Source organism: Petaurus breviceps, unplaced genomic scaffold, assembly GCF_028583685.1.
Source record: "Petaurus breviceps papuanus isolate PSGF00001 unplaced genomic scaffold, PetGlider_PUasm1.0 90808, whole genome shotgun sequence".
NCBI lineage: Eukaryota > Metazoa > Chordata > Mammalia > Diprotodontia > Petauridae > Petaurus > Petaurus breviceps.
Window position 1 is genome coordinate 3,333,049 of NW_027187349.1, and position 25,844 is coordinate 3,358,892.

General features: G+C 39.4%; 2 protein-coding genes across 3 annotated transcripts; both read right to left on the reverse strand.

Moving 5' to 3' along the window:
• Positions 1 to 1,563: 1,563 nt before the first annotated feature.
• On the reverse strand, positions 1,564 to 5,106 carry LOC138147900 (mas-related G-protein coupled receptor member H-like). 2 transcript variants are annotated; one of them, XM_069070557.1, is made up of 2 exons: positions 4,818 to 5,106; positions 1,564 to 2,547 (listed from the first exon to the last, which is right to left on the reverse strand). In XM_069070557.1, exon 2 carries the CDS (start codon positions 2,512 to 2,514, stop codon positions 1,564 to 1,566), a length of 951 nt encoding a protein of 316 aa, XP_068926658.1. In that variant the 5' UTR covers positions 2,515 to 2,547; positions 4,818 to 5,106. The 2 variants fall into 2 exon arrangements, with proteins under 2 accessions (XP_068926658.1, XP_068926659.1); XM_069070558.1 differs by lacking the exon at positions 4,818 to 5,106 and adding an exon at positions 3,371 to 3,488.
• A 3,513-nt stretch (positions 5,107 to 8,619) lies between these two features.
• LOC138147882 (mas-related G-protein coupled receptor member H-like) lies at positions 8,620 to 9,618 on the reverse strand. Its single transcript, XM_069070546.1, has one exon. The coding sequence runs from the start codon at positions 9,616 to 9,618 to the stop codon at positions 8,620 to 8,622; it is 999 nt and encodes a 332-aa protein (XP_068926647.1).
• Positions 9,619 to 25,844: the final 16,226 nt, after the last annotated feature.

A 25,844-nucleotide genomic window follows, 5' to 3' on the forward strand; every position in this document is an offset into this window, starting at 1 on the left:
GGGCAGTTCTTTACTATTACTGTGCAGGTGCCATTTTAGGGAAAGCCCATTCTACAAGTTTGGTGGTCAACATCCTGGTGGTACTGCTTTCTGATTGTCTAAATGGATGATGTGGTCAGGTAATGCCTGCTGCTCAGTGGGGCATATGAGGAAGTTAGAATATTGAGTCTGGGGGCAGTGGCTGGCTAGAGGCAATGGCTAGAATTCCATCAATGGACGTGCCTGATGTTCTAGTGAGGCATATTTGGGATATTGGGTCTGGGGGTCTGTGGTGTGGTGACAACCAGGCTGTGTGGTTAGATCAGGACATGCCTACTGTTTAGTGAGGCCCATGAGGAAGTTAGAATATTGGGGTTTGGGAGCAGCTGTATTAGGATTCCATCAATAGATTTAATGTTAAGGGTTCTTATGGGCCATTGAGTCCAGCACTGTCTTTCTATAGATGAAGATGGACAAGTGAAGTGACCCTTCTTAACTGTTAAAGGTGAGATTTGAATCTATCTCTTCCTAATTCCAAGTCCAGTGGCCTATCAGCCATATCACATTACCTTTCTGTGAGAGGAGAAGGAAGGTGGAAGAGGGAAGAAGGAAGACTCTCTTCAAGGATGGGAACTTGGGCAATTTAAAGGCTGATATCCACAGAAATTGGGAGGAAAAAGATATAATGAATTTAAGGGAAAAGACAGTGAGATCTGTTTGACGATATTAAATTTGAGATGCTTATGGGACATACAGGTGGAGAAGTCTGGATGGCAGTTGGTGGCATGGGACTTGAGGTCAGAAGAGAGATGAGAGCTAGATATGTAAATTTGAGAATTTTCTGCTGCTGTATAATCATTGAATCTATGGAAGTAGATGATATCATCAAAAGAAAAAATGGGGATTAAAATACAAAAAAGTCAATCTCGGCCTAAAAGTAAATAACACCCTAATCAGAAAAGAGAGACAGAAAGAGAAGGGTTTCCAGGACAGATCTTTTGAAAATAACTAAAATTATTTCCCAGTGTTTAGTGTGGAGAATAAGGTTAGGAGGAAGTGGAATGGGTTAAGAACAGTAAAGATAGCTTTATCACACCTTCCCTAGAAAATGCAAGAGGAATTTTAAAAGTTGTCTACTCAGATAGGCAGCAATCGTTTCTTACCCTGACTGAGAATACACTTTCTAGGTAATCTTAGTTTAATACAGAATAGCATTTGTTTCCAGTGAGGGGCACTGAATTTGGAGTGAGCCTACCGTGTTTCCCCGATAATAAGACCTATCCCGAAAATAAGCCCTTCCCTTACTGTGTAAGATTCCTCTAAAATAAGCCCTATTGAGATTGCTACTGTAGTGAAGGTGATCCCCTGCACTACACGCTACATTACGGTACCCTCTGTATGTACCGCCCTCCCCGGGTGAAACGCACGCTGCGCTATGAGCTGCGTGTTTATTACCTGTTTATTAAAATTGCTGTCAATGTTCATTAAAATAAGCCCTCCCCTGAAAATAAGCCCTCTGGTGTTTTTCTGTCCAAAAAAAAAATATAAGACAGTGTCTTATTATCGGGGAAACACGGTATGAGCCTATGATCTCATTCTTGGGTGTGGCTTATCCTCAAAGACCCTTTGCAGTATATCTTTCAAAGACTTGCTGGTTCTCTTTCTCCTGATCCGACCAACCACCAAGTAGACAAATGGGTTGACAGTACTATTGATACAGGATAATATGTTCAAATATGGATGTAATAATCTCAGAGGCTCATAGTTTTCATCTTCAAAGTTATATATCATCACCAAGATTCTTGAAGGCATAGCAAAGAAAAGGAATAGAAGGACTGTGGTTATGATGATGATGTAAAGCTTGGCTGATTGGTGGTGCTTTAGATTACAGAAGACCTTGATGAAGAGGGTCAAGTTTGAGAAGACCATGAGAGAGGCAAACACGAGGAAGTTCAAGATAAGCAAAAATACTTCCACAACCTTGCATGGTCTAAAAGGTTCTGCTGTCCACAAACACAGAAAACATTCTAGCCAGCTCACAAAAACAGAGAGTATCCATAGCAAAGTACAGACGATTGCAGATTGGTGCTTCAGGCGTTGGCATTTGTACCAAATGGGGTAAAGGACTGAAAGACACCTCTCCACACTGATGGCTGTCAGGAGGAAGAGGCCAGTGTTATAGCCAAACATAATCAGCACATAAAAAATGATCATAAATAACTGTAGCCCAAATGATTGAATATTAAAATTATAGGAAATTATTATTACTGTATTTACAGTAGATATACAAAGAAGGAAAGTCAAGTCAGCAATTGAGAGGTGTAGGATATAAACAGTAAAAGGGTTCTTCTTGAAGTGGAAGAGGAGAAACCAGATGACAAGTCCATTGCCAGCTGTTCCCAACACGGTGATGAGCAGAGAGACATAAATTGAGATAATTTCAGCTGATTGTAAATTAAGAAAAGACCCATTCGTATGATTCAGGGCATCTGGCGTGGACTCCATAGAAGGTCTGCTGGTTGAGGACAGCACCATTATCTAGAAAACCATCATTTCTTCTCATCACACCTGTCAGCAGAGATAGAAAATAGTGTCTATATAGATTGTATTTAATGCTATTTAATTACTAAATCATACATTAATTGGATTTAGTGCTAAAAGGGACTGTCAATCATCAGTCATTTTATAATGCCTAGCTAGGAGCTTAATCATTTATGAGACAATGTTGATTGGTAGATGGGGTTAGTGGTAGATTCAGGGCTTTTTGGGAATAAGTAACATAATTTTCCAGTATCTATTATAGAGGACAGGATTAGAAGGTGGTGAATGGAATGGACTAGGAGCAGTAAGAACAGCCCCATCAGCACATATGTTTATAGTACTTTAGTAAGCCTGTCCTTTCCCTAAGAGGTGCAGAAGGAATTTTTTAAATTGTCTTCATAGGTGGGCAGCAATCTTTTCTTTTCCTGGCTAAGAATTTATTTTCTGGGTTGCTGGTGTTTAATACTGAAGACTGCTTGTTTTTCTGTCAGTGCCCCTAAGGAGGGCACTGATTTTGGAGTGCCTAAGTTTTTCTCTGCCACATGACATGGGTTATCCTCAAAGACCTTTTCCATTGTGTCTTTCAAGGATTTTCTGGCTCTCTGCCCCTCTGAACCAAACACCCATCAAATAGACAATCAGATTAATGGTACTAATATATTGGTATTATATATAAGATTAAATTATGTGTATATAGATATAAGATAAAATTCAGATATATAAATAATATTGATAAGAACAGTTTTCATTCTGGAAGTCTTGACAGAAACAAGAATAGAAACATAGGCTACATTCCCCTAACAGATTGTAAGTTCTTTGAGGGCAGGGTCAAGCCTGATTTCATACTTACATCTTTCTTAGGGTGTTTTAAGAAACTTGCAATTAATTTAATAAGTGACTTGAATTTATAGTTCCATTCTGCAATAGAGAAGAGAGATGCTAGACAGGAGTCCTGGCTGGTCAGGATGGAAAGGAAAAGAGACTGAATGATTCCTAGAATTTTGTAGAAAAAAGATGGCCATGTTAGAGAAGTGAAGGATATTCAACATGTTTATATTTATTGTATTTACCTGAGATACAACTCCTTCTCCCCAGACAGATATTTAAAAATGGAAAGACTGTGAGAAATAAAAATATTCTTAAGAAGGTTGCTCATGACTTGTTCCAAATAAAATAGACTGAGAGCCTGTGATGAGTAAGAGGAGACTCATATAGCAACAGTATTGTTAGGGAGCTGAAAAATAAGAAGTGAAATTAACATACTAACATGTCAATTATCTGCAGTCTCAACCGTGGAGTCCCAAAGGATCTGGGACATCTTTGATTGGGGCTGAGTCCCTTTACCTCCCTGAGTCTCCACTTCCAAATTCGTAAAATTAGGGTGTTGAAGTAAACAATATCTAAGGTCCCTTCCAGGTGCACTTTTCATAAATATTGTCAGGCAATATCTTAGGGGATATTATATAGAGGAATAGGCACTTAATAAATGCTTATTGACCGACTGAGAAGGTTGCTTATATGCCCCAATGCAAACAGAATGATAGTATGTGCTAAGTAAGAGGAGCCTATGAGGTGGGGCGACCAGGTAGCACAGCGAGTAAGAGCACCGGCTCCAGTGTCAGACTGACCTGGAGATCGAATCCCGGGCTCAGACACTTAGCACCCACCCAGAAACACCTGGCCGTGTAACCTTGAGCAAGTTACTTAACCCCGATTGCTTTAAAAAAAAAAAAGAGGAGCCTATGAGGGAAACAATATCAGTCAGTGAGGAAAATGAAAAATAAGAAATCAAATTAATATGCCAACCCATCCAGGATCTATGAAATCATAAGTGGAGCCCTGAAGTAGATCCTAATTCTTTTCTAACTTAGTAGCTAAGCTTTAGAGACTTGGCTGAATCTCAGAGCCTTGAAAAAGAAATGAAAGTATAGGTGGGAAAAGGGAGATAATTGACACAATACCAGCATCCTAGGAAGAGGAAGTTGATATATGTAAATAAGCCCAAGAGGCCAATGGTTGCATCATTGAAAGTGCAGTAAAGAGGCTCCTTTATGGTAAGAGTAAGGTAGGTGTTTGCCCATAGGAGAGAAGTGAGAGCCTTAGCAGGAGCATCAAGAGGCCAGCCTCTCATCCTAATTCTGCCTCTCGTTGACATCAGTTGGGTCAAACACTTCACATACACACACATACACACCTCTTTCCCCCATCCCCTTTCCCTTAGCCACAGTTCACTCCTCAGAGTAAATTTAGAGGGAGATCTCAGGTCCCTTTTTGCTCTGAAACAGTGATGAACTTACTGTCAAGAATCCTGTCCAGTCTTGAGTTATCCTCCAACCACTTGCTTTTCTCTCTACAGACAGCTTCTTGAGAGGTAGGATGCCAGTGTAACTGAGTAATTGCCAATTTAGATAGTTCGTTTTTACTGGCAGCTGGACAAAGCACCCATTCACTCTTAAGACAATATTATCCAAAAGTGCACCTGATGGAGCAAACAATCTCCGTGGAAGCAAGAACTTAAAATGGAATGACTAAGGAAGGTTTTTGAAGCCTTTCTGGGCTGATATTAAATCTGGCAACAATCCTGGTGTTTACAGATCATGTGAGATTTGAAATCTCTTTTGCAGCTGAAATTCTAGTGGTCTGTGCTATTCTGGACATAGGAGGGCTTTGGATTGGACATAGCTGCTCATGGGGAAGAAGCTGGCATCATTTTGCTTCCCTCCTTCCTCCCCAACAGTCCGACACCCCCACGCTATGGGGACAATTGTTGCTTTGGAAAAAAAGTCTGTATAAGTAGGCAGGGCATAGAATGACTGCCTGGAAAAATGACTCTGAAATACTTGAATGGTTATATTAAAAAATATAATAAACAAACAAATAAACAAAAAGCCAGTTCTTTAGCAGTATAACCTAAGATACTTTATGGTTGGTTGTTATCCTTTGTTCTTGAAGAGTTCCAAAATGAAGACAGATAGCTGGACAGGAATATAGATAGGTAGATGGGTAGGTAGACAGACAGACAGACAGATAGATAGATAGGTAAGACAGCTAGGTGACTCAGTGGATAGAGTACCAGGCCTGGAGTCAGGAAGACCTGAGTTCAAATCTGGCCTCAGAGACTAGCTACATGACCCTGGGCAAGTCACTTAACCCTGTTTGCTTCCGTTTCCTTATCTGTCAAATGAGCTAGAGAAGGAAATGGCAAACTACTCTAGGTATCTTTGCCAATAAAACCTGAAATGGGGTCATAAAGATTTAGACACGACTAAAGCAATTGAACAGCGACAACAAAAAATAGACAGGTAGATAGATAGGAAGATAGATAGATGGACAGGTAGGTAGATAATTTATTAAGATATTACTATATGCCAGATACTGCTAAGTGCTAGGAATGCAAATACAGACAAATCAGACTGTCCTGACCTCAAGGAGCTTATGTAATAATGGAGGAAGACAGAACATACAGGAGGTTTGTGGTATTAAGTTGCACATGGTGTGGAGATGTCCAGTTTGGCAATCTGGTTCTAAGCAATCAAAGGCAAAAGGTTCTCAGGCCTCAAGGTAGTGCTTTTAATATTTTATGTCTTTGAAAACTGTGTTTTCTCACACTTATATTTTGTAATATTTTAATAAGTTCTTTTTCTGTCTCCTTCAGACACCAAACTCTTGATATGAAAGAAGCATCACCCTACATTCTTTATGAAGTGATTTAATCTTTTTTATTTATGCAAAAGTTCATTATCTGCCCTTTTGGGCAACCAAACTGACCACGTATTAAAGAGCAGTACCTTATATCTGCACACATGTGTACAGGTATATAGGTGTATATACCCATGCACACATGCACAGACACATGTGCATAATGTATCTATAGACCTGCACATATATACACATGTATGTATGCATATGAGTATATATACACACACATAGGTCTGTATATCATAAATATGGAACATTTAGAACAACTGCTGGGTGCAGAGGGCTGTGACATTATTTATTCTCTCTCCACTACAAGGTAGCCCTCTCACTGGACCCACATATGTAGTCCAGACTAGGTTCAATTCTGTGGAAGCCTGACTATATAGAAGAGGGGGTCAGACTCCTTTTCTAATAACCTTTGACTCTTTTAAAAAATACTTTGAAAATTTTCTGAACTTAAACACCAAAGAAAAAGAACTTTTCCATATATACATACAGTAGAACGCGAAAAGAGGATCCCATTTCACTCTGGCTGCTTAAAAAATATGTACATAATAAATTCTCTGTGTTAATTTCAAAACTGGCCTGCTTGTCTGTGTTTCCTTCTGAACTTCCTTCTGTTCTCTTCCGCATTAAAAAATGTTATAAGGGCTTTCTTTCCGTTGGTCTCATTATTGCCATTCTCTCCTCCCTCTTATACAATAACCCTCCCCAAGGTACCAAGAACAAAAAAAGAAACAAGAAACCATTGTGACAAATATGTGCAGTTAAGCAAAACAAATCTCTATAGTGTCCGTTTCTGACCACGTTTGACACTGTGCCTTTGTTTCTGTCAGCTCTCTCCCAGGAGGTGGCTGTCATGCTTCACCCTAGGTCCCCTGTGTCAGTGCTTTGATCAGAGTTCTTAAGCCTTCCAAAATTGTTTTTCTTTCCAGTGCTGTCCTCGTATATTTTGTTCTCTTGTGCTGTGTACACTCTCCTCGCTCCATTATGCATAGTAGTAGTACTCGTAGCTCATATTTATACTGTGCCTTTAAAAGCACTTGACAAATGTGATCTTATTTTATCCTCCCAACATTTATTAAGTACCTACTATATACAACACCTGGAGAAGGAAATGGCAAACCACTCCAGTACCTTTGCCAAGAAAACCCCAAATGGGCTCACGAAGAGTCAGACGTGACTGAAATGGATGAACAGCCAACGTGCCAGACTTGTGCTCGGTGTTCTGGAGACAGATACAATGAGTGACATGATTCAGTCTTTCTTTTTTTTCTTTTTTCCTTTTTTGTCCAAGGTCATATGGCTAGTTTTTGTGTTGTGTCTGAGGTCACATGATCCCGACTTTCAAAGAACCTGCATTCTAACAGGGAAGACAATCCTGACCTGCATTGTGTTTTCAGAATAAAATGAGGAGCAGTTTTGTGTGGTGGACAGCAGAACAACCTTGAAGCCAAGAAGATGGTCATCCAAGCCCAGCCTCTGCCAAGTCCTGGCTACAGGACCAGAATGAGTCACTTAAGACCCTGAACTTCAGAAAAAAATGCCAACTTGCTTTGGTAGAGGGAATTTTCTGACTAAGAATTCCTTACACCAAGGAAATTATAGGGGCAGTACCTGTCCCTATTCCCTGTACAGGAAAAACATAAAGAAAATAAATACAAACAAATACAGAGTAGTTAGATACGAGGTATATTGGGAGGGAGGGTGCTAGCAGTTGGGGATGAGGGAGTGGAGTCAGGAAAGGCTTCATGTAGAAGATGGTGATTGAGCTGGGTCTTGAAGGAAGAGAGGGCTTCTATGAGGCAAAGGTGAAGAATACATTTCAGAAATGGGGGCTCACATGCAAAGTCACAGAGATGTGTAGTAAAGGTGTGTGAGGAACAAAGTGAAGGCAAGTTTAGCTGGATCACAGAATGTAGGAGTTGTTGTTCAGTCTGATTCTTCATGACCCCATTTGAGGTTTTCTTGGCAAAGATACTGGAGTGGTTTGCCATTTCTCCCACTCGTTTTACAGATGAGACACAGAGGCAAATAGGGTTAAGTGATTTGACCAGGGTCACATACTACTAAGTGTCTGAAACCAGATTTGGCCAGGCTTGGCACTCCACCCAGTGTTCCACATTCAGGAAGAGAGTAATGTGTAATAAGTTCAGAAAGATAAGTTGGAGCCAGGTTGTTAAGAGTTTTAAAAGCTGAACCAGTGGAGTTTATATTTTTATGATACTAGAAGCAATAGAACCATTGGAGTTTACTGAGTAGGGGTGTGACATAGTTGTATCTGTGCTTAAGGAAAATCACTTTTGTATGTGTTTTGTACAGAACACTTTTATGAGCTAGGTAGGCATTAATCTATTTTACAGTGGTTGATAATCTATTTTCAGAACATGACTTGTTTCTTTAATGATGGTCCCATTGGATGGCACTGAAATTAGGGTGCCTTCTTTTCTCTCTCTCATGGGAGCACGGCTTATCCTCAAAGATCCTTTGTAATGTGTCTTTCAAGGTCTTCTTGGATCTTTGCCCCTTGAACCGGCCGACCACCAAATAGACAATTGGGTTGACGGTACTATTAATACAGGATAATAAATTCAAATATATAGAAACTATTGGTAGAAATTCATAGTTTTCATTCTGGAAGTCAAATAACATCAGCAAGATTCTCAAAGGCATAGCAAAGAGAAGGAACAGAATGACTGTGGTTATGATGATGATGTAAAGCTTGGCTGGTTGGCGGTGCTTCATTTTACAGGAGACCTTGATGAAGAGGGTCAAACTTGAGAAGACCATGAGAGGGGCAAATACGACGAAGTTCAAGATAAGCAAAAGTACTTCCACAACAGCACATGGTCTAATGGGGAACCTGGGATGTGTACCCCGAAAACAGAAAAAGCCTTCTAACCAGGTCACAAAAATGGAGAGTACCCACAGTAAGATGCAAACCACAACAGACTGGTTCTTTGGGCGTTGGCAGTGGTACCAAATGGGGTAAAGGACTGAAAGACACCTCTCCACACTGATGGCTGTCAGGAGATAGAAGCCAGTGTTATAGCCAAACAGAATCAGCACACAGAAGATGAAGTCAAATAATTGTAGTCTGGTTGAGTCATTCTTGGAATAAACCATGTGAACTATGGTATTGGTAGAAGTACAAAGTAGGAAGGTTAAGTCAGCCATTGAGAGGTGGAGGATGTAGACAGTAAAAGAGTTCTTCTTGAAGTGCAACAAGAGATACCAGATGACAAGTCCATTGCCAGTTGTTCCCAGTATGGAGATAAGCAGAGAAACATAGGTTGAAACATCTTCTGTTGATGGTAATTTTAGGAAGGACCCATTCACCTGGATCTGGGCATCTGATGTGGGCTCTGGAGAACTCACAGTATTTGGAGGCTGCTCCATTATCTAGAAATCATCAGTTCTTTTCCATAAACCTGTCAGCAGAGATGGAAAATGGTGTATGTAGATGTCACTCAATTTTGAAAAAAAAATTTAAATTCATAGGATTTAGAGCCTGAAGGGACTTTAGAAATTATTTATGAGAGATGAAGTATAGTAATTAATGTTAGACCAGTCAGGAAGTTCTAAATTCAAATTCTTTTTTAAATAGTATTTTATTTTTCCAATTACATGGAAAGATAATTTTTAACCTTCATTTAAAATTTTTTTGAGTTCCAAATTTTCTCCCTTCCTCCTTTCCCTCCCCCTCCTCAAAACAATAAGCAATTTAATGTAGGTTTTATCTATATGCAATCATGTAAAACTTTTCCATATTAGTCTTGTTGTGAAAGAAGAAACTGACCAAATAAAGTGAAAATGGTATGCTTTGATCTGCATTCAGATTCCATCCATCATTTCTCTGGATGTGGATGGCATTTTCCATCACGAGTCCTTTGGAATTGTCTTGAATCACTGTATTGCTGAGAAGAGCTAAATCATTCTTAGCTGATCATCAGAAGATGTTGCTGTGCTGTGTACAATGTTCTCTTGGTTCTTCTCACTTTAGTTTCTATTAGTTCATGGAAGTCTTGCCAGTTTTTTATAAAATTGGATTTAAATTCTACCTGACACTTTCTGCTGTGTGACCTTGAGCATACTAACCTCACTAACTTCTTTTAATCTCAGTTTTCTCACCTGTAAAATGGGGGGGGGGAGAAGAATGTTTGTAGCACTTATTTTCATAGGGTAGTTTTGAGGATCAAATGGGATAGTGCATATTAAAATGCTATCACATTAGCCAGATTCTCTCTTTTTTTCCAGGTGAGAAGACTGAGGCCCAGAGAGGTTAACTTACTTTTCTGAAGACACAAAACTGGCAGCTTATGGGCAGAGCTGGGTCTAAGCCTAAACCTTTGTGAACTAAGGTCAGGTTTCTTTCCACTACAGCACATTATCAACTGACCTTTTGTTCTGTTTCAGCAAAGCAGCTGTACTCCAACAGCAAGTCACCCTCCTGACATCTCTTTGGTTTATCCCTGCCACCACTATGATTTCTCTCCTCCTTGTCGAAGAGAGAAATGCCAAAGAGAAAATCTAGCAGGAGAAGAGCCTTCTCAGAATCACGTCCAGTAACTTTAACATTTCAGAATATACTGTTGCTAGATACAGGATTGCTGGTGATCTCTAGGAAAATGCTATTGTCCTTCCCATTCTGTGACTTCCCATCTAGCTGTGATGACAAACCCCTCTGTGATCTAAAAGTAAAGTCACATTTAGATATGATGACATACATCTCTGTTACGACAGCTTCTTTGAAAGGAGCTAGACTAGGAGAGAGACTGGTCCTGGCGCAATCACTGGGTCACCATTATTTAACTTTGGGGGTTTCAGTTTCTTTAGCAAGAAAATGAGGGGGTTAGACCATAGGATCTCTCAGTGACCCTTCAGTGCTGACATCCCATGATTGTACAGCTCAAAGTTGGTTTGTTTTCACATGACAAAAAACTATTTTCCAGCATTGAGTGCAGACTTAGGAGGAAAGCAGAGCCCTGAGGCTCTTGGGACACTCGGGGGCATTGCCTTGTTTGCAGATGGACACTTAGACCTCAGCTAGACATGGCTTTCTCCAGCAACTTCCATTTTTGTGTGCCAATAACTATTTCTGTGTCTCTCTTAGGACAAAATTCCTGTGTGTAGCTCCAGGGAAAAGGGGCTTTAGGTCAGGCTTGTGGAAAGCTTTATTCCAAAGTAGAAATTTGGAATGGGGGAGGAGAGGAAAAGGAAAGAGTTAGATAAAAATGGCTGGCGTTTTCAGGACGACCTTCCTACCTGTGAGAAGACAAATTGGGAGGATTTGAGACTGTTACAAAGAACGGTGAAGTTTGGGACTAACTGAGAGGGGCCTTGGGAGGTTAGCCCATCTTCCCTCATCCTCTTCCTTCCTTGGCTTTTCTCAGGAGTCAGTACTTCTCCCTTCATCTTCTTCCTCCTTCCTACCTATCTCTGTCCTGATTCTCAGTAGTCAGGGTCTTTCCTGTCAGAAGGAAGCTCATAGCAAATCTGAAAGTATGATTGGTATATCCCCAGGGATATTTTTCTTTTAGAAAGACCCAAACCCTCTTTGAGTCTGCCCTCGTTCTTCCTCATCCTCCGCTCCTCAAGTCAGTTACCAAAACCTGCTGATTCTTTCACACCTGTTCCTTTATTTCCACCCTTCCACCTTCCTAGTTCAGGCGTTCATCTCCTTTCTCCTGGCCTATTAGAATGCCCTACTATTGGTCTCTTTAACCTGTTCTTCCCACAGCTGTCATTTTCTTCTTTCTATTATGCTTCCATAGTATGTAATTACCTCTGGGTAATTCCTACTCATTTTTCTTGGTTTTGTTATCTGGGGCCAAACAGAACAATTCCAACCTCTCCTTTACCTGACTACCCTTCAGATATTTGAAAGAATATTGCTGGAGAAATGGAAATAAAAACAGCTCTCAAGGGGATGCTCATCAATTGGGGAATGGCTAAACAAGTTGTGGCATATGATTGTGATATAGTACTCTTGTGATAGAAGAAATGATGAGGTGGGTGGTTTCAGAAAATTATTGCAAGACCCATAGCAAGATGATACAAAGTGGAGTGAGATGAACCAAATCGTTGTACACAGTAAAAGCAATGTTGTAATTATGATCAACTGTGAAAGACTTTGATCCACAAAATGATCCAAGATAATTCCAAAGGACTCATGATGAAAAAATGCTATCCCTCTCCAGAGAGAGAACTGGTGAACTATGAGAGCAAATTGGAGTATAATTTTCTCAGTTTGTTTCTTTTAAAAAATATAGCTAATATAGAAATGTTTTGCACGGTTTCACATGTATAATTGATATATTGCTCTTGCCTTTTCAGTAGGTGGGAGAGAGAGTAGGAAGGGAGGGAGAGAATTTGGAACTCAAACATGTAGAAAGAAAAGAATATTAAATAAATAATAAAGTTATAAAACTGTGTCTCACAACTGAAAATAGAACTTACTACAGAGGGGTTATGAGCAAGGTTTTTTACTTAGATTGGTCATATACCATTTAGCTCCAAATTACTTTATCTTAGAGCAATTCTTTGCTGAGATTTTGTTCTAGAAAAACTAGATTACTCACTGACATTGAATCTTCTGTACTTTCTACCCTCTGAGCAATGATGTAGGCTGTTCACCATGCCTAAATCAAAGTTCTGTCAGACCTCTGACTGTTGAAATGCTTCTCAGCCTTCAAGGCCTAACTTGGATGCTACCTCTTCCCTGAAGTCTTCCCTAATACCCCCAGGGAAAATGATTTCTTCTTCTTTAATTTTTTTTTTGGAGGACAGTTGGGGTTGTGACTTGCCCAAGGTCACACGGCTAGTAAGTGTTAAGTGTCTGAGGTTAGATTTGAACTCAGGTCCTTCTGACTCCAGGGCCGGTGCTCTATTCACTGCGCCACCTAGCTGCCCCTTTAATTTTTTTAATACCACTTTGTCTAGCTACTTACTTTGACCCTATCATTTTTTTTTTTTAAGCAACTGGGGTTAAGTAACTTGCTCAAGGTTACACAGCTAGTTATTTCTGGGTGTGCTGCTAAGTGTCTGAGCCTGGATTCGATCCCAGGTCATCCCAACTCTGGGGCTGGTACTCTTACTCGCTGTGCTACCTGGCCACCCCCGACCCTATCACTTTCTACTTGTCTTATCATCTTTAGTCAGACTGTAATTTCCTTCAGGGCAGAGACTATTATTTTACATCTTTTAATTTCCAGTCACTAGTAAGTTTGGTAGGAGAGCTTAAGTATACAAGCAGAAACTCAGTTCACTTATCTTTCTCAGCTTGGAACATTACTTAATAATTGAGTCTTTAACTCAAACATAGCATGTTTGTAACAATAATAATAGCAACTCATATTTATAGAGCACCCTACAATTTGCACACATCCTCTCATTTGATCCTTACAAAGTGCCTGACATGGGGTGCTAACATGACTCTGATTTTACAAATGAGAAAATGAGGATTACAGAAACTGTGTCTTGCCCAATACCATAGACCTGAAGCAGTATTTGAATCTGGTCTTCCTGAATCCAAGCATAGCATCCTATTAACTTTGCTGCAATATCTCTCAGTTTCCATATTTGAAAAATGGGAGCAATAATGCTCTCACCTACCTCAGAGTTGTTGTGACTTAAATGAAACAATATATGGAATATTGCAGAAATTACAGTGTCATTTGCAGAGTAGTGGATCAGTCAGTTGATGTGGAATACTTGTCGAAACTATTTTTAAAAATGCTCTCCCTTCCTCCAGTCTCTCCCCCACCCATTGAGAAGGCAAGTAATGAAATATAAATTATACATGTAAAATGCAAAGCATATTTACATATTAGTCATCAAAACCAACATTATTAAAGAATGGTTAATGCCTTTATTCAAGACCATTAGTAAATGAAAATATGCTTATATTTCCACAGGTATCTGTGCATACATATGTATATATGTAAATACACATATACATGTACATATATATGTATTTGAACTCCATATGATACCAGGAAGCCCAACACACATCAAGCTTTGCTATTATAAAATTTGAGGAAAGTCATTTCTCAGTTTTTAAGTGTGTAAAAAGTTAGGAGTTTGGACTAGACCATCATCAAGATCTCTTCCTGCTCCAATTCCCATGATCCTATAAATATCTTAAAGTCATAATACCTTAGGGCAAGGCAGAAAAAGAATTTGGAAAATAAAAATACTTTGGCAGTAGAAGTAAACATCAGATTATTATTAATGAATTTTTAAAAATTCTTTTATGCTATGAACCTTGCAGACCTTCCATCAATAGCTATAAATACCCATGATCATTGGTCAATCAGTCAGTTTACTTAATACCTACTATGTGCTAAGCACTGTCAATCCAATAAGAATCTGATAGTAACAAATTTCTTATGATCTTAAAAATATTGACATCAGAATCAATACATTGATACTTACCTGTCAGTTACTTGAGATGCAACCTCCTCCCTACCCCAGATGTACAATTCTAAAATACTAAGTCTTCATGGAAAGATAACATTTTCTCTAGAAGGTTGCCCATGCCTCCAAAATAACCAGACCTTGAGTGGGAGCTGAGTAAGAGAAGTTTGCAAAAAAGCAACAGTTCTGTTGAAAAAGTGGAAGGTAGGAAATTAGATTAATACACAAACACATCAGGGAGCTACAGTTTCATTGATGGAACCCCAAAGCAGATCCCAGCCCTTCTCTAGACTGCTAAATTAACCTTAAAGAGTTATCTGAGTCTCAGAGAGTTGAAAAAAATGAAATTATTAGAGTAACACTGGATACTTTAAGAATGGTTTATAAGCACAAATAAGCCCAAAATGGTCTAGTTATTTTATTGATACCAGCACACAAGAGGCTAAGATGACTGCTGAGAATAGGACCTGCTCTCCCATGGAGGAGTAAGAGACCTGCTCTGGGGGCCAAGGACCCAGCCTCTTGTCTCAGTTTTGAATTGACTGTATTGGGTCAGATTACTCACTTCCCTGAGCCCCCCATTTCCTCTTTTGTAAACTGAAGGGTTGACTCAGATCTCTAACAGCTCTGAACTGATGATGAATAGAGCATAAACTTACTGTAAAGAATCCTGGTCAAGCTTTGTTATCCAGGACTGTCAGCCAGACAGGTTGGTTTTCATTCCATAGATGCTTCTTGGGGAAGCAGCCAGTAAGACTCGGTAATTACCATTTCAGCAAGTTGGTTTGGGGTCTAACTGAACAATATAACCATCTCTTGATGATAAAGAGACCACCACTAACCTGCAATCACCCTCAGATTGCACCTGATGAAATTAGAAGGAAAGTAAGAGTTTGGACTAGAGGAACCAAGGAGGGTTCTTGAAGACTTTCAGGGTTAATATCAGTCTGGCAACATTCTGCTCTCAGAAGCTTATCTTAGCTTGCATCTATGCCCAGTGAGATTTGAAATCTCTTTTCCAGATGAAATTGTAGCAGTCTGCACTATTATGGACCTTGGAGAGCCTTGGCTTGGACATAGAGCAGCACAGGACGGAAGCCAGTTCTTTGGCAGTAGAGTCCAAGAGAACAAGAGTTTATTAAGGTGCTTTGTGCCAGGTGCAGTGCTAAGCAGTAATTTAGTCTCAAGGCTAAAGGATCATAAGTGGAAGAGAGCTTAGAGATCACAGAGTCCAACTACTTCCTTTTTTAGATGAAGAGCTTGAGTTTCAGAGAAGTTGGGGCTCACCCCTGTTTCCACAGCTAGTTATTGGCAGAGGGAGAATTTTTTTAGACAATTGGGGTTGAGTCACTTGCCCAGGGTAACCCAGTTGGCAAGTATCTGAAGCCAAATTTGAACTCAGTTCCTCCTGACTCCAGGATTGTGCTCTATCTGCTGCCTCTCAGAGGCAGTAATCTTAAACCCACATCTCCTGATACCTATAATAATAATTGTTTACATTTATATAGTATTTCAAAACTGCCAAAGTATAGTTACTGCATATCTTATTATCCCCACTTGACAGATGAAGAAACTGAGGTTCAGAAAAGTTAAGTGACTTGGACAAGGTCACACAGGTGGAAAGGGTCAGAAGGATGAGGTACTGATTGCTATTCTCCGGACTTCTGAATTCATGTGGGTATATTTTTCTCTTTTGCTTTTCTTCTTTCCTCAGCTACTTGTAAAACCTCATCAGATGGCCATTTAACTTTCTTGCTCTTCTTTTTCTTTGGAATGTTTTTTTTGTTGTCACCTTTTCTATAACATTGCAAACCTCTGTCCACTGTTCTTCAGGCACTCTGTCTACCAGATCTAATACCTTAAGTCTACTCATCATCTCCACTTCATATTCATAATGGATGTTATTTAGGTCATACCTATATACAGTTTGATAATTTTCCTACTTTGTTCAATTTAAGTCTGAAATTTGCAATAAGAAGCTCATGATCACACTCAGCTCTAGGTCTTATTTTAAGTGGCTGTGGAGCTTCTCCACATTTGGTTGTGAAATATATAATCAGTCTGATTTCAGTGTTGATCATCTGTTGATGCCCAGGGGTAGAATCAGTCACCTTTAGGGTTGTTGAAAACAAGTGTTTACTATGACCAGTGAGTTATCTTGACAACTCTATTAGATTCTGTTTAGTCTCTACCCTGCTTTATTTTATGTACTCTAAGGCCAAACTAGCCTGTTGTTCCAATTATCTTTGGGTTTTCCACTTTAGCATTACAGTCCCCTATAATGAATGTGACATTTTTGGGGGGCATTATTTCTAGATGTTGTAGATCTTCATAGAATTGAGCAACTTTGGTATCTTTGGCATCAGTGATTGGAGTATAGATTTGTATTTCCATGATGTTGAATGGTTTGCCTTGGATTTGAGCGTATATCATTATCTCATTTTTTTAGATTATACCACAGTTCTGCTTTTTCCACCCTCTTATTGATTATAAGGGCTACCCCATTTCCTCTAAGGGATTCTTGCCCACAGTAGTATATTCACCCATTCTTGTCCATTGAAGCTTACTGACACCCAAGATGTCGATGTTTGAAGTTTCCATCTCCTGTCTGACCACCTCTAGATCCCCTTGGGTCGTAGATCTTACATTCTAGGTTCCCATGCAGTACTGGTCTTTGCAGCACTGGACTTTCCTTTCATCACCAAATATGTTCACAACTGAGTTTCCTTTCAACTTTGGCCCAGTTGCTTTATTCTTCCTAGAGCTACATATGTGTGCATATGTATATACACACCCAGAGGCAAGGGGACAAATCAGGGAAACATCTGTTTGTCTTAGGAAAGGTCCAGGGCAGAATAGATCCTCCATATGTATGCTTCTGTTTGGGGATGTGCTGACTGCCTCAAGCATCAAACATCAAATCCCAGAACATGGCAGAACCTACGAAGTTTCAGATAAGCATGTGCACATGTTGCTCACATATAGCACTCTTCCTTGTGGTGAGCAAAGAAAGAAACTGTCTAGGATTCAGGCGAGAAGAATTACCTTTATTTTCTGAATGTGGGCTTGAAAGTTCTTCAGGCAGGTGAGGATGGTGCAAGGAACGTGGCTATCGTGAATCTGGTATGTCCAGAAATAGTGAACATCTCTAGTGTCAGCAAGGGATGGGAACAACTCAAGTCTGTTCCGAGTATTGGCAGAATTCTGTAAGCAGTGAACTGGAGCTCCAAACCTTCCACGCTGTCCTGGTGGAGCCCAAATAGGGATGTGTGTGTGTGGGGGGGTAGTCACATGAGTCTGTCTAGATATGACTTGAAGGAGGCATAAGTAGATACATCTTTAGTCTCCTCCATGTACCCTTCTTCAAGGGAGATTGATTTTTGCCAGAGGGAAAGCAAGAGATTGGTTGATAGAAGCTGGATACCCTCTGTTCCCTTCAAAGAAAGCTCCTAGGCTAGAATTATATATACCTGCTCCTCCAAAACTTATTAGTCTAGGTGAGATAATTTTTAGGTTCAAGCTATGCTGCTGATCACTGTCCTTTAATGAGCAAGGAGTGACTCAAAATATATATCCATGACTTGACTCCCTTCCCACTATATGCCAGTTTCACAATGAACATACTTGGCAAATAGTAAATGAACTCATTTGCAAACAAAAATCAGAGAAAGTACCAAGATAAGACCATGCAACACACAGAATGAATGAGCTCTGCCACAGGGAGTGAGATAGCTGAGAGAAAGCTATGAAAAGACAAATGCAAAGAGAGACATAGAAACATTCAGAGATAGACATATAGAGACAGAGGGACAGAGACATACACATAAAGACAGAGAGAGATGGAGATATCCAGAAATATACACAAACATGCACATAGAGACAGAGACACATACATAGAGACACAGAGAGACAGAGACATGCATATAAAGACAGAGAGAGATGGAGACACACAGGTAATCTGTCCTAGCCAGGCTGCCAGCCAAATGTAGTTGGTATTTATACTTTTTTATATTGACTATAACTTTTTAATTTTCTATGCTACCTTGATTATTTTTTTTTAAAGCAATTGGGGTTAAGTAACTTGCTCAAGGTTACACGGCCAGTTATTTCTGGGTGTGGTGCTGAGTATCTGAGGCCGGATTTGATCCAGGTCATCCTGACACTGGAGCCGGTGCTCTTACTCGCTGAGCCACCTGGCCACCCCTAAGCAATTGGGGTTAAGTAACTTGCTCAAGGTTACATGGCCAGGTGTTTCTGGGTGGGTGCTAAGTGTCTGAGCCCAGATTCGATCTCCAGGTCTTCTCAACACTGGAGCCGGTGCTCCCACTCGCTGTGCTACCAGGCCACCCCTTACCTTGATTATTTTTAAATAAAAATTTGAAAGCCAGCAATCCTGTGGGTGATTAATTATAGCAATGGGGAGAAAGACAACTTCTTTTGCTCTTAAGAAGAAAGAGATACTTTTATTTATTCATTTTTAGTCATTTTATTTTATATTTACATTTATTTTATTTATTTATTAGTTAAGGTGTTGTCCATTTTCCTAATTGAATGTGGATACTATTTTTTATTGGTGTGGGCTAAGGTGTGGTGGGGAAGCTGGCCCCTGAGTCCCCAAGGAGAGAAATGATATATAAATTTAAAAATCAACCCATATAATTGAGGTTATATGTTATATATTTTTATCATTACATCCAGGACTATTATTATCACCCATAGACCCCATCATAAGTGGGAGATCTTAATGACATATGCATGTGTTCTAATTCTACATTATATGTGTATTCCTTTCCTTTACATGTGACCCACAGATATAGGAAATCCTAATGCAAGGTTAGGGTTAGGTTATTTAGGTTCTGTGGCTTTCATTTCTCCCCAAGCTTAGCCTGAGGTATTGGAACAGCAACTATTGAGGGTGTAGTTGGTTTGACTTTAATCTTTTTGAAGCCCACCCACTTGAACTGGGGCAGCAAGCTGCTAAATCGCTGAGGTGGCTGTTAGCCATGTCTGCTATCAGAGGAATTCCAGCACCAAAGCCTGGTCCCATCAAATCTCTCAAGGAAATCAACATGCATTATTATTCCCAAGATACATTAATTATATACAATAATTAATTATACACATGAACAGCGCTCTAACATGTGTGGACATTTTATAGGTAAGATTCCATTTATACTTGTACCCTTATTCTAACATATCTGTCTGTCTGTCCATCTACCTATCTATATGTGTATTTGTATGTACAGCTAGGTGATGCAGTAAATGCAGTGCTGAGACTGGAGTCAGGAAGAGTTGAATTAGAATCCTGCCTCAGACATTTACTATTTGTGTGTCCCTGGGCACTTAACCCTGTTTACTTTAGTTTCCTCATCTGTTAAAAGGGCTATAGAAGGAAAATGCAGATTGCTCCTGTTCTCCCCCAAAAAGGGTTCACAAAGACTTGGACATGACTGAAATGACTAAACAATATATATGTGTATATACATACATAGATGTTTGTGTAAATAGTTATACACATGTACATGTGCATATTTGTCTACACATACACACATATGTAAATGCTTGGGAACCCTGAACTGTCTATGTGGTTGGGCTGTTTTCCCTTATTCTGAATCCCTTCTTTTATATGAGGATGCTGAGGCCTAGAGATGTCAAGTGACTTACCTCAGGTCACACAGGTGGCAGAGCTAGACCTTACCTATATATCTTTGTGACATTAAGGCTAGATGTCTCTTCATTATGCCATGACATGTCAACTAATTTTAAAAGACAGTTTCTGTAAAACATCTGTGGACAGAAAAATACATAAAACCCCTTTCTTTTTCTCCTTCCACCCCTACAAATAAGTTATTTTCTAGGATTTCTTTCCTTTCTTTAAAAAGGAGAGGCACCTCAGGGAGAATTAGATATAAAGAGGAGAAAAGCTTCTTTAACATCAGTTCATTCTAAGCCTTAGTTACTAGTCAGTAATATTATTATTATTTTGGGCAGCTAGGTGGTGCAGTGAGTAAAGTGCCGTCCCTGGAGTCAGGAGGACCAGAGTTCGGTTCCGGCCTCAGACACTTAACACCCACACCCACACACACAAACTAGCCATGTAACCTTGGGCAAGTTACTTAACCCCAATTGCCCTCCAAAAGGCAAAAAAAAAATTTATTATTATTTCAGAGTATACCATCTTTGCCTTCAAAATTGACTTGTGTTTCTTTCCTCTAGGAGAACCTTATTCTCCTTTTCCAACTAAAATTCTCTTTTTGAACCTAGCTATATGACAGACATGATTGTTGGGATAAACTTCTCTGAATTTTTTCAGTAGATGAAAAAAGCAGCTTGATAAGAACACTGACTTAGGAGTTCAGGGACCTCTTGATGACCCTGAGTAAGCTACTAACTGCTTTCTGGGATTTGGTTTCCTCCATATAAAATGAAAGACTTGAACCAGATGATGCCTTTTAGGTCTTCTCCAACTCTGACATTCCATGACCATATTGGGCAGTTTTCATGTTCCCCAATATCTCATGTGGAATAGGAGAAAGGCAGGGCCTCACCACCCTGGGACATTGCCCTCTTTGCAGATGAGAACTCAGTCCTCAGCCAGACAGCCCTTCTATTTTTATGTCCTCAATAACTTTTTCTGAAATCCCATTAGTACAAAATTCTTGTATGTAGCCCTGGGGAAAACTGGACATTAGATCATACATGTGGAAAACTTTATTTCAAAATGGAAACCTGATGAGAGGGAGGCAGAGAAGAGGAAGGATTAAGATAAAAATAACATCTCCTAGGCTGATGTTTTCAAGACTGCTCTGCTACATGGGACACTCCCACAAAAAGACCTGAGAGGAGAAAGGTCAGAGGATTGTTCCAAAGTAAGATGGAGGTTTGGGCTTAGCCTGTGGACCAAGCCTTAGCAGAACTGTGAACAGGCAATTTGTCTTTTGGAGTCTCCTCTCACTACCTTTTTCTTTTCCCATGCTCAAACACCAGTAGATTGCCTTTGAAGCATGTATTATTATTAATCCCAATTTACAAATGGAAAAAACTGCAGATCAGAATGGTTAAATTAGGGGTGGCCGGGTGGCTCAGCAAGTAAGAGCACCGGCCCCAGTGTCGGGATGACCTGGGGATTGAATCCGGGCTCAGACACTTAGCACCCACCCAGAAACACCTGGCTGTATAACCTTGAGCAAGTTACTTAACCCCAATTGCTTTAAAAAAAAAAAGAATGGTTAAATGACTTGCTTAGTGACACACAACTAGTAAGTATTTGAAGCCATATTTAGACCCAATCAAGTCTTCCTGGTTCTTGGGGTGTGCTGATAATTGTTTAGTAATAGGCATTCTGAGAGAGGGGGGAAATGTATGTAAGACATATTTTTAAAAGTTTAAGTGAGAATTATTAGTACTTTCTTAAGTCTAGACAATCACTACAATATATCAAGCCCTTATTCATCATGTTACCTATTTTCCAGGACTAAGTGCTTATAATAAAAATTTAACAATCAGCTCGAGCCAGTACAGTTGGTTCTAGGATACTGCTGATACACTGCACTGTGCTTTTATGAGCCTTACGTATTTCATCTGTAAAATGGGGGTGATAGCACCTTTACCTACCTTATAAGCTTGTTATGTGGTTCAAATGAGATACCTTATGAATTGTTACATAAAAGAAAGTTATTATATGAAGAGTAGGCAGATTAGTCAATTAGTATAATATACCTGTCAATACTAATGTTGTTAGTTCTTTGATATAAGGGAGGGCTTTTTGGGAAGGAGAAGAAGGGATAAAAGGAAGAAACTGAGGCAATGTAAGAAAGATGTCAAGAAAAAGCTATTTTAAAAAGATACAGTTGTTAAGGAGGGGTTTCTACCTTTGTTTAAGATTTTCAGCAAGTATAAATCATAGAAACAATAGAGTTTATTAGAGAAAATGACAATGAAATGACATATCCTAATTTTGAGAATGTAGGAGAAGTATTTCTGAGGGGGAAATTTGTATCTATAAACACTTTGGTCAGTGAAAATGAGAAAGAACAGATCAATGAATTGGACATGCTACTTAATGAAAATTATAAAACCAGAAAAACTATTGCTTACTATGTTCTAGGCATTTTTCTAAGTGATCAAAGAAGGGTAAAGAATGATCCCTGCTCTAGAAGAGCTCACATTCTGATGAACTAGATAATATGTAGATGACTATGTACTTACATGATATTATATAGTGTAAAAGGGTGGTCATCTCAAAGAGAAGGCACTAGGTAAGGAAAGACCAGGTAAGACCTCTTATAGAAGTTGATATTTGAGAGGAGTCTTGAAGGAAATCTAAGAAGCCAGAAGATGGAAGTGAAGAGGGGGAATGTCTTCATTGAGAAAGATGGAGGATATCATAGGAGTCAGTAGATAACAGAATCTTGATTGATAAATTTGGGTTGAATGAGTCTTAAAAGAGGAGAGGTTACTGACTGATGGTAGTGGAGGGAAAGTTTGGAAGTGCCATTGGGGAGCCCCAAGATCAGTGAATTAAAGGGATATGAATAAATGTGCAACCAGTACTAGAAAAGGTGGCCAGGGTGCTATGTCACCAGGAAGGAACTAGGTCCCAACAAGAGTCAGAATAAGGAAGGAATGGGAAAGGAAAATGTTTAAGATGAAATTGTTTGTTAACTATGGAACAGGTATTCCAGAAAGTACAGATAGTAGTGGATAGGTAGGGAATGAGATCTTTGAGTGGTATGGTTGAGAGGATGGGGATAAGGGAGCAGGCAGTGGGGAACGGAATATGGGATTTGTATTATGGCATCTGGAAGTTAGGAACCACTAGAATGGGGAGAGTATTGTCAGGTAACAATCTGCTAACCCCCAAGGATGAGCCTGTGCTGATGATTATCAATGGTTAGAGAAAAGTACATTGAGGGAGGAAAATGATTTAGAATGCTCAAGGCCTTCCCTTAATGTTCAGCTTTGTGGCTGGTGATGGCATAGTGTTCTGTGAGGCCCAGAAGGTCCAAAATAAAGCAGATGAGAGCAGGAGACAACATAGGCTATAAGAAAGATGGACAGGAGGCAAGAACTGGCAATTTGAGATAAATCCGGTCAGGGAACAGCCTCCATCCCAAGCACTGGAGAAGACCCTGGGGCTAAAGAGAGACACAGAGGGTGAAGGCCTGGATCAGTGCTGATCTCATTGGGAAGAGATAGAAAAAGAAATTTCATTCAAAATAACTACAAAATTCTCAAGAATATTTGCTAAGACACATGAGAACTATGTGAACACAACCATAAAACACTTTATGAGAAATAAAGACATACCTAAATAATTGGAAGTATATTAATTGCTCTTGGGTAGGCTGAACAAACATAATTAAAGTGACAACATCACATAAATTAATTTACTTATTCAGTGCCATGCCAATCCAACTACTGAAATATTACTTTAGGGAGCTAGGAAAACTAATAACAGAATTCATATAGAGGGAGGGAAATAATGGAAAAAATGTGACTTAGTACTAGTTCTCATATTCTACTTACGAAGCAATAATCCTCAAAATGATTTGGTTCTGATTAAGAAAGATAAACAAGTTCAGAAGTAAACAGACAAATAGGATAGCTTTGAAAGTAACATCTTGAATTGTGTGTGTTTATCTATGAATGTATGTATGTATATATATAGCTATATAGCAAGCTATATGTAATAGAAAATAGTGGTTTCACAAATAGCCCTTACTTTCTGTTCTCCTTCGCATAATAAATATAGAATCTTAAGTGGGGTTGAACATAATTTGTTCCTAAATTTGTTGGCTGATAACAAATATCATACTTTTGAGGAATGGTCTTATGAAGAAGAGAGGAGAAGAATGAAATGATGAGCTCAAAGGCTCCAGTGAATAAGATTGGCCTAGTTGGCCAAAAGTGTCAAGTGACAAGAATATTACACAGAATAAAAAGGAAGGAAAAGGTTCTTGTACAATTAAAACTTAAAACCAGAGTCGGGGCTCTTCCTAAAGAGAGAACTGGATGCTTTGAGAAAGAGGAAGCTACTTGTCCTGCTAAGAATAATATAATAGAACCACTTAAGCTCCCAGGTAAGAGCTAATCCAGGCAAGGGCAGAGGAAGAAGAGAAAATTAGGAGTTGTAGATGACTCTCTGCCCAGGAATAATGAAGCAGTCACTTGTCATTCTGGTAACAGTAGAGAGATGTGATAGGATCAGGATCTACTGCCCTCCACTCCACCCCAGTTTAGACTGGTTATTTCTCTAACAAGCAAGGAAGGTGTTCCCAGGATGTAATTGGAGTGAGGGTGGGAGGTGGGGAGGTTTCAGGCTCAAGAAATATTGTTGGTGATGCAGCTTCCTGGTGACATCATGTCTTATTTTCATAGTTTGCTGTTCATAGTCTCATAGTTTGCATATAAATGTCAGACAATGTGGAGTTGGGGCCCTTCAGACTTGGTGGTTGTCCTAAGGACCTGAAAGGTACTTGCTAGCCAGATGTATTTTCCTATAGAAGGGAGAAAGGTCTAATCAAGATGAGTGCTACATCCTTTTTGTCATTTCTGTACAAATGTCTTCTCTTGTTGACCTATAAGTGTCTCATTGCATTCTGATAATATAAAATGTGAATTTCTGATAAACTGCCAAGGAACCAGCCAGAGTCAGGCCCCGACATCAAGAATTCTGTTGTCTTCTTGGGGCATGTATATAAGACATAAGAAAGAAGCTCCCAAGGGTTATTGAAATAGATGACAATTGCCCATGTCTGAAGATTCACATAAGCACAAATGACATTTATAGAAGGACCCTAAAATATTACAAATAATTATGAAATATTAGGCAAGAAACTTGAAGATTCTAAGGGCGTAGTTTTTGTTTCCCTGTTTTTTGCTCACTGAAAATATGGTATATAGAAGAGAAAATTAATCTGGGAAATAAACAGCTAACCAACAAGATGATGTCTGCAAAAAGGATTTAGATTTCTGAAACACAGTTTTTAGTTTAGGGTTGATGGATTCCTAGCCATAGATGGAGTATACCCAAAATAGGTTGGTAAGAATAATTGCTAGGTGTCATCTAATCAAAATGATTTTAAACTAAAAAGAAATGAAGTAAAAAGCATGATGGAGAGTATTTGAGTAAAGGTAGAAGAAGTTAGAAACAGAAGTGTTTTGTCATTTAAGTGTCCTACTGACCAATTTAGACAAAGAAAATA

What these genes read in the sequence shown, in the direction of transcription:
- LOC138147882 (XM_069070546.1), bottom strand. Translation starts at nt 9,618, where the DNA reads ATGGAGCAGCCTCCAAATACTGTGAGTTCTCCAGAGCCCACATCAGAT.
- LOC138147900 (XM_069070557.1), bottom strand. Translation starts at nt 2,514, where the DNA reads ATGGTGCTGTCCTCAACCAGCAGACCTTCTATGGAGTCCACGCCAGAT.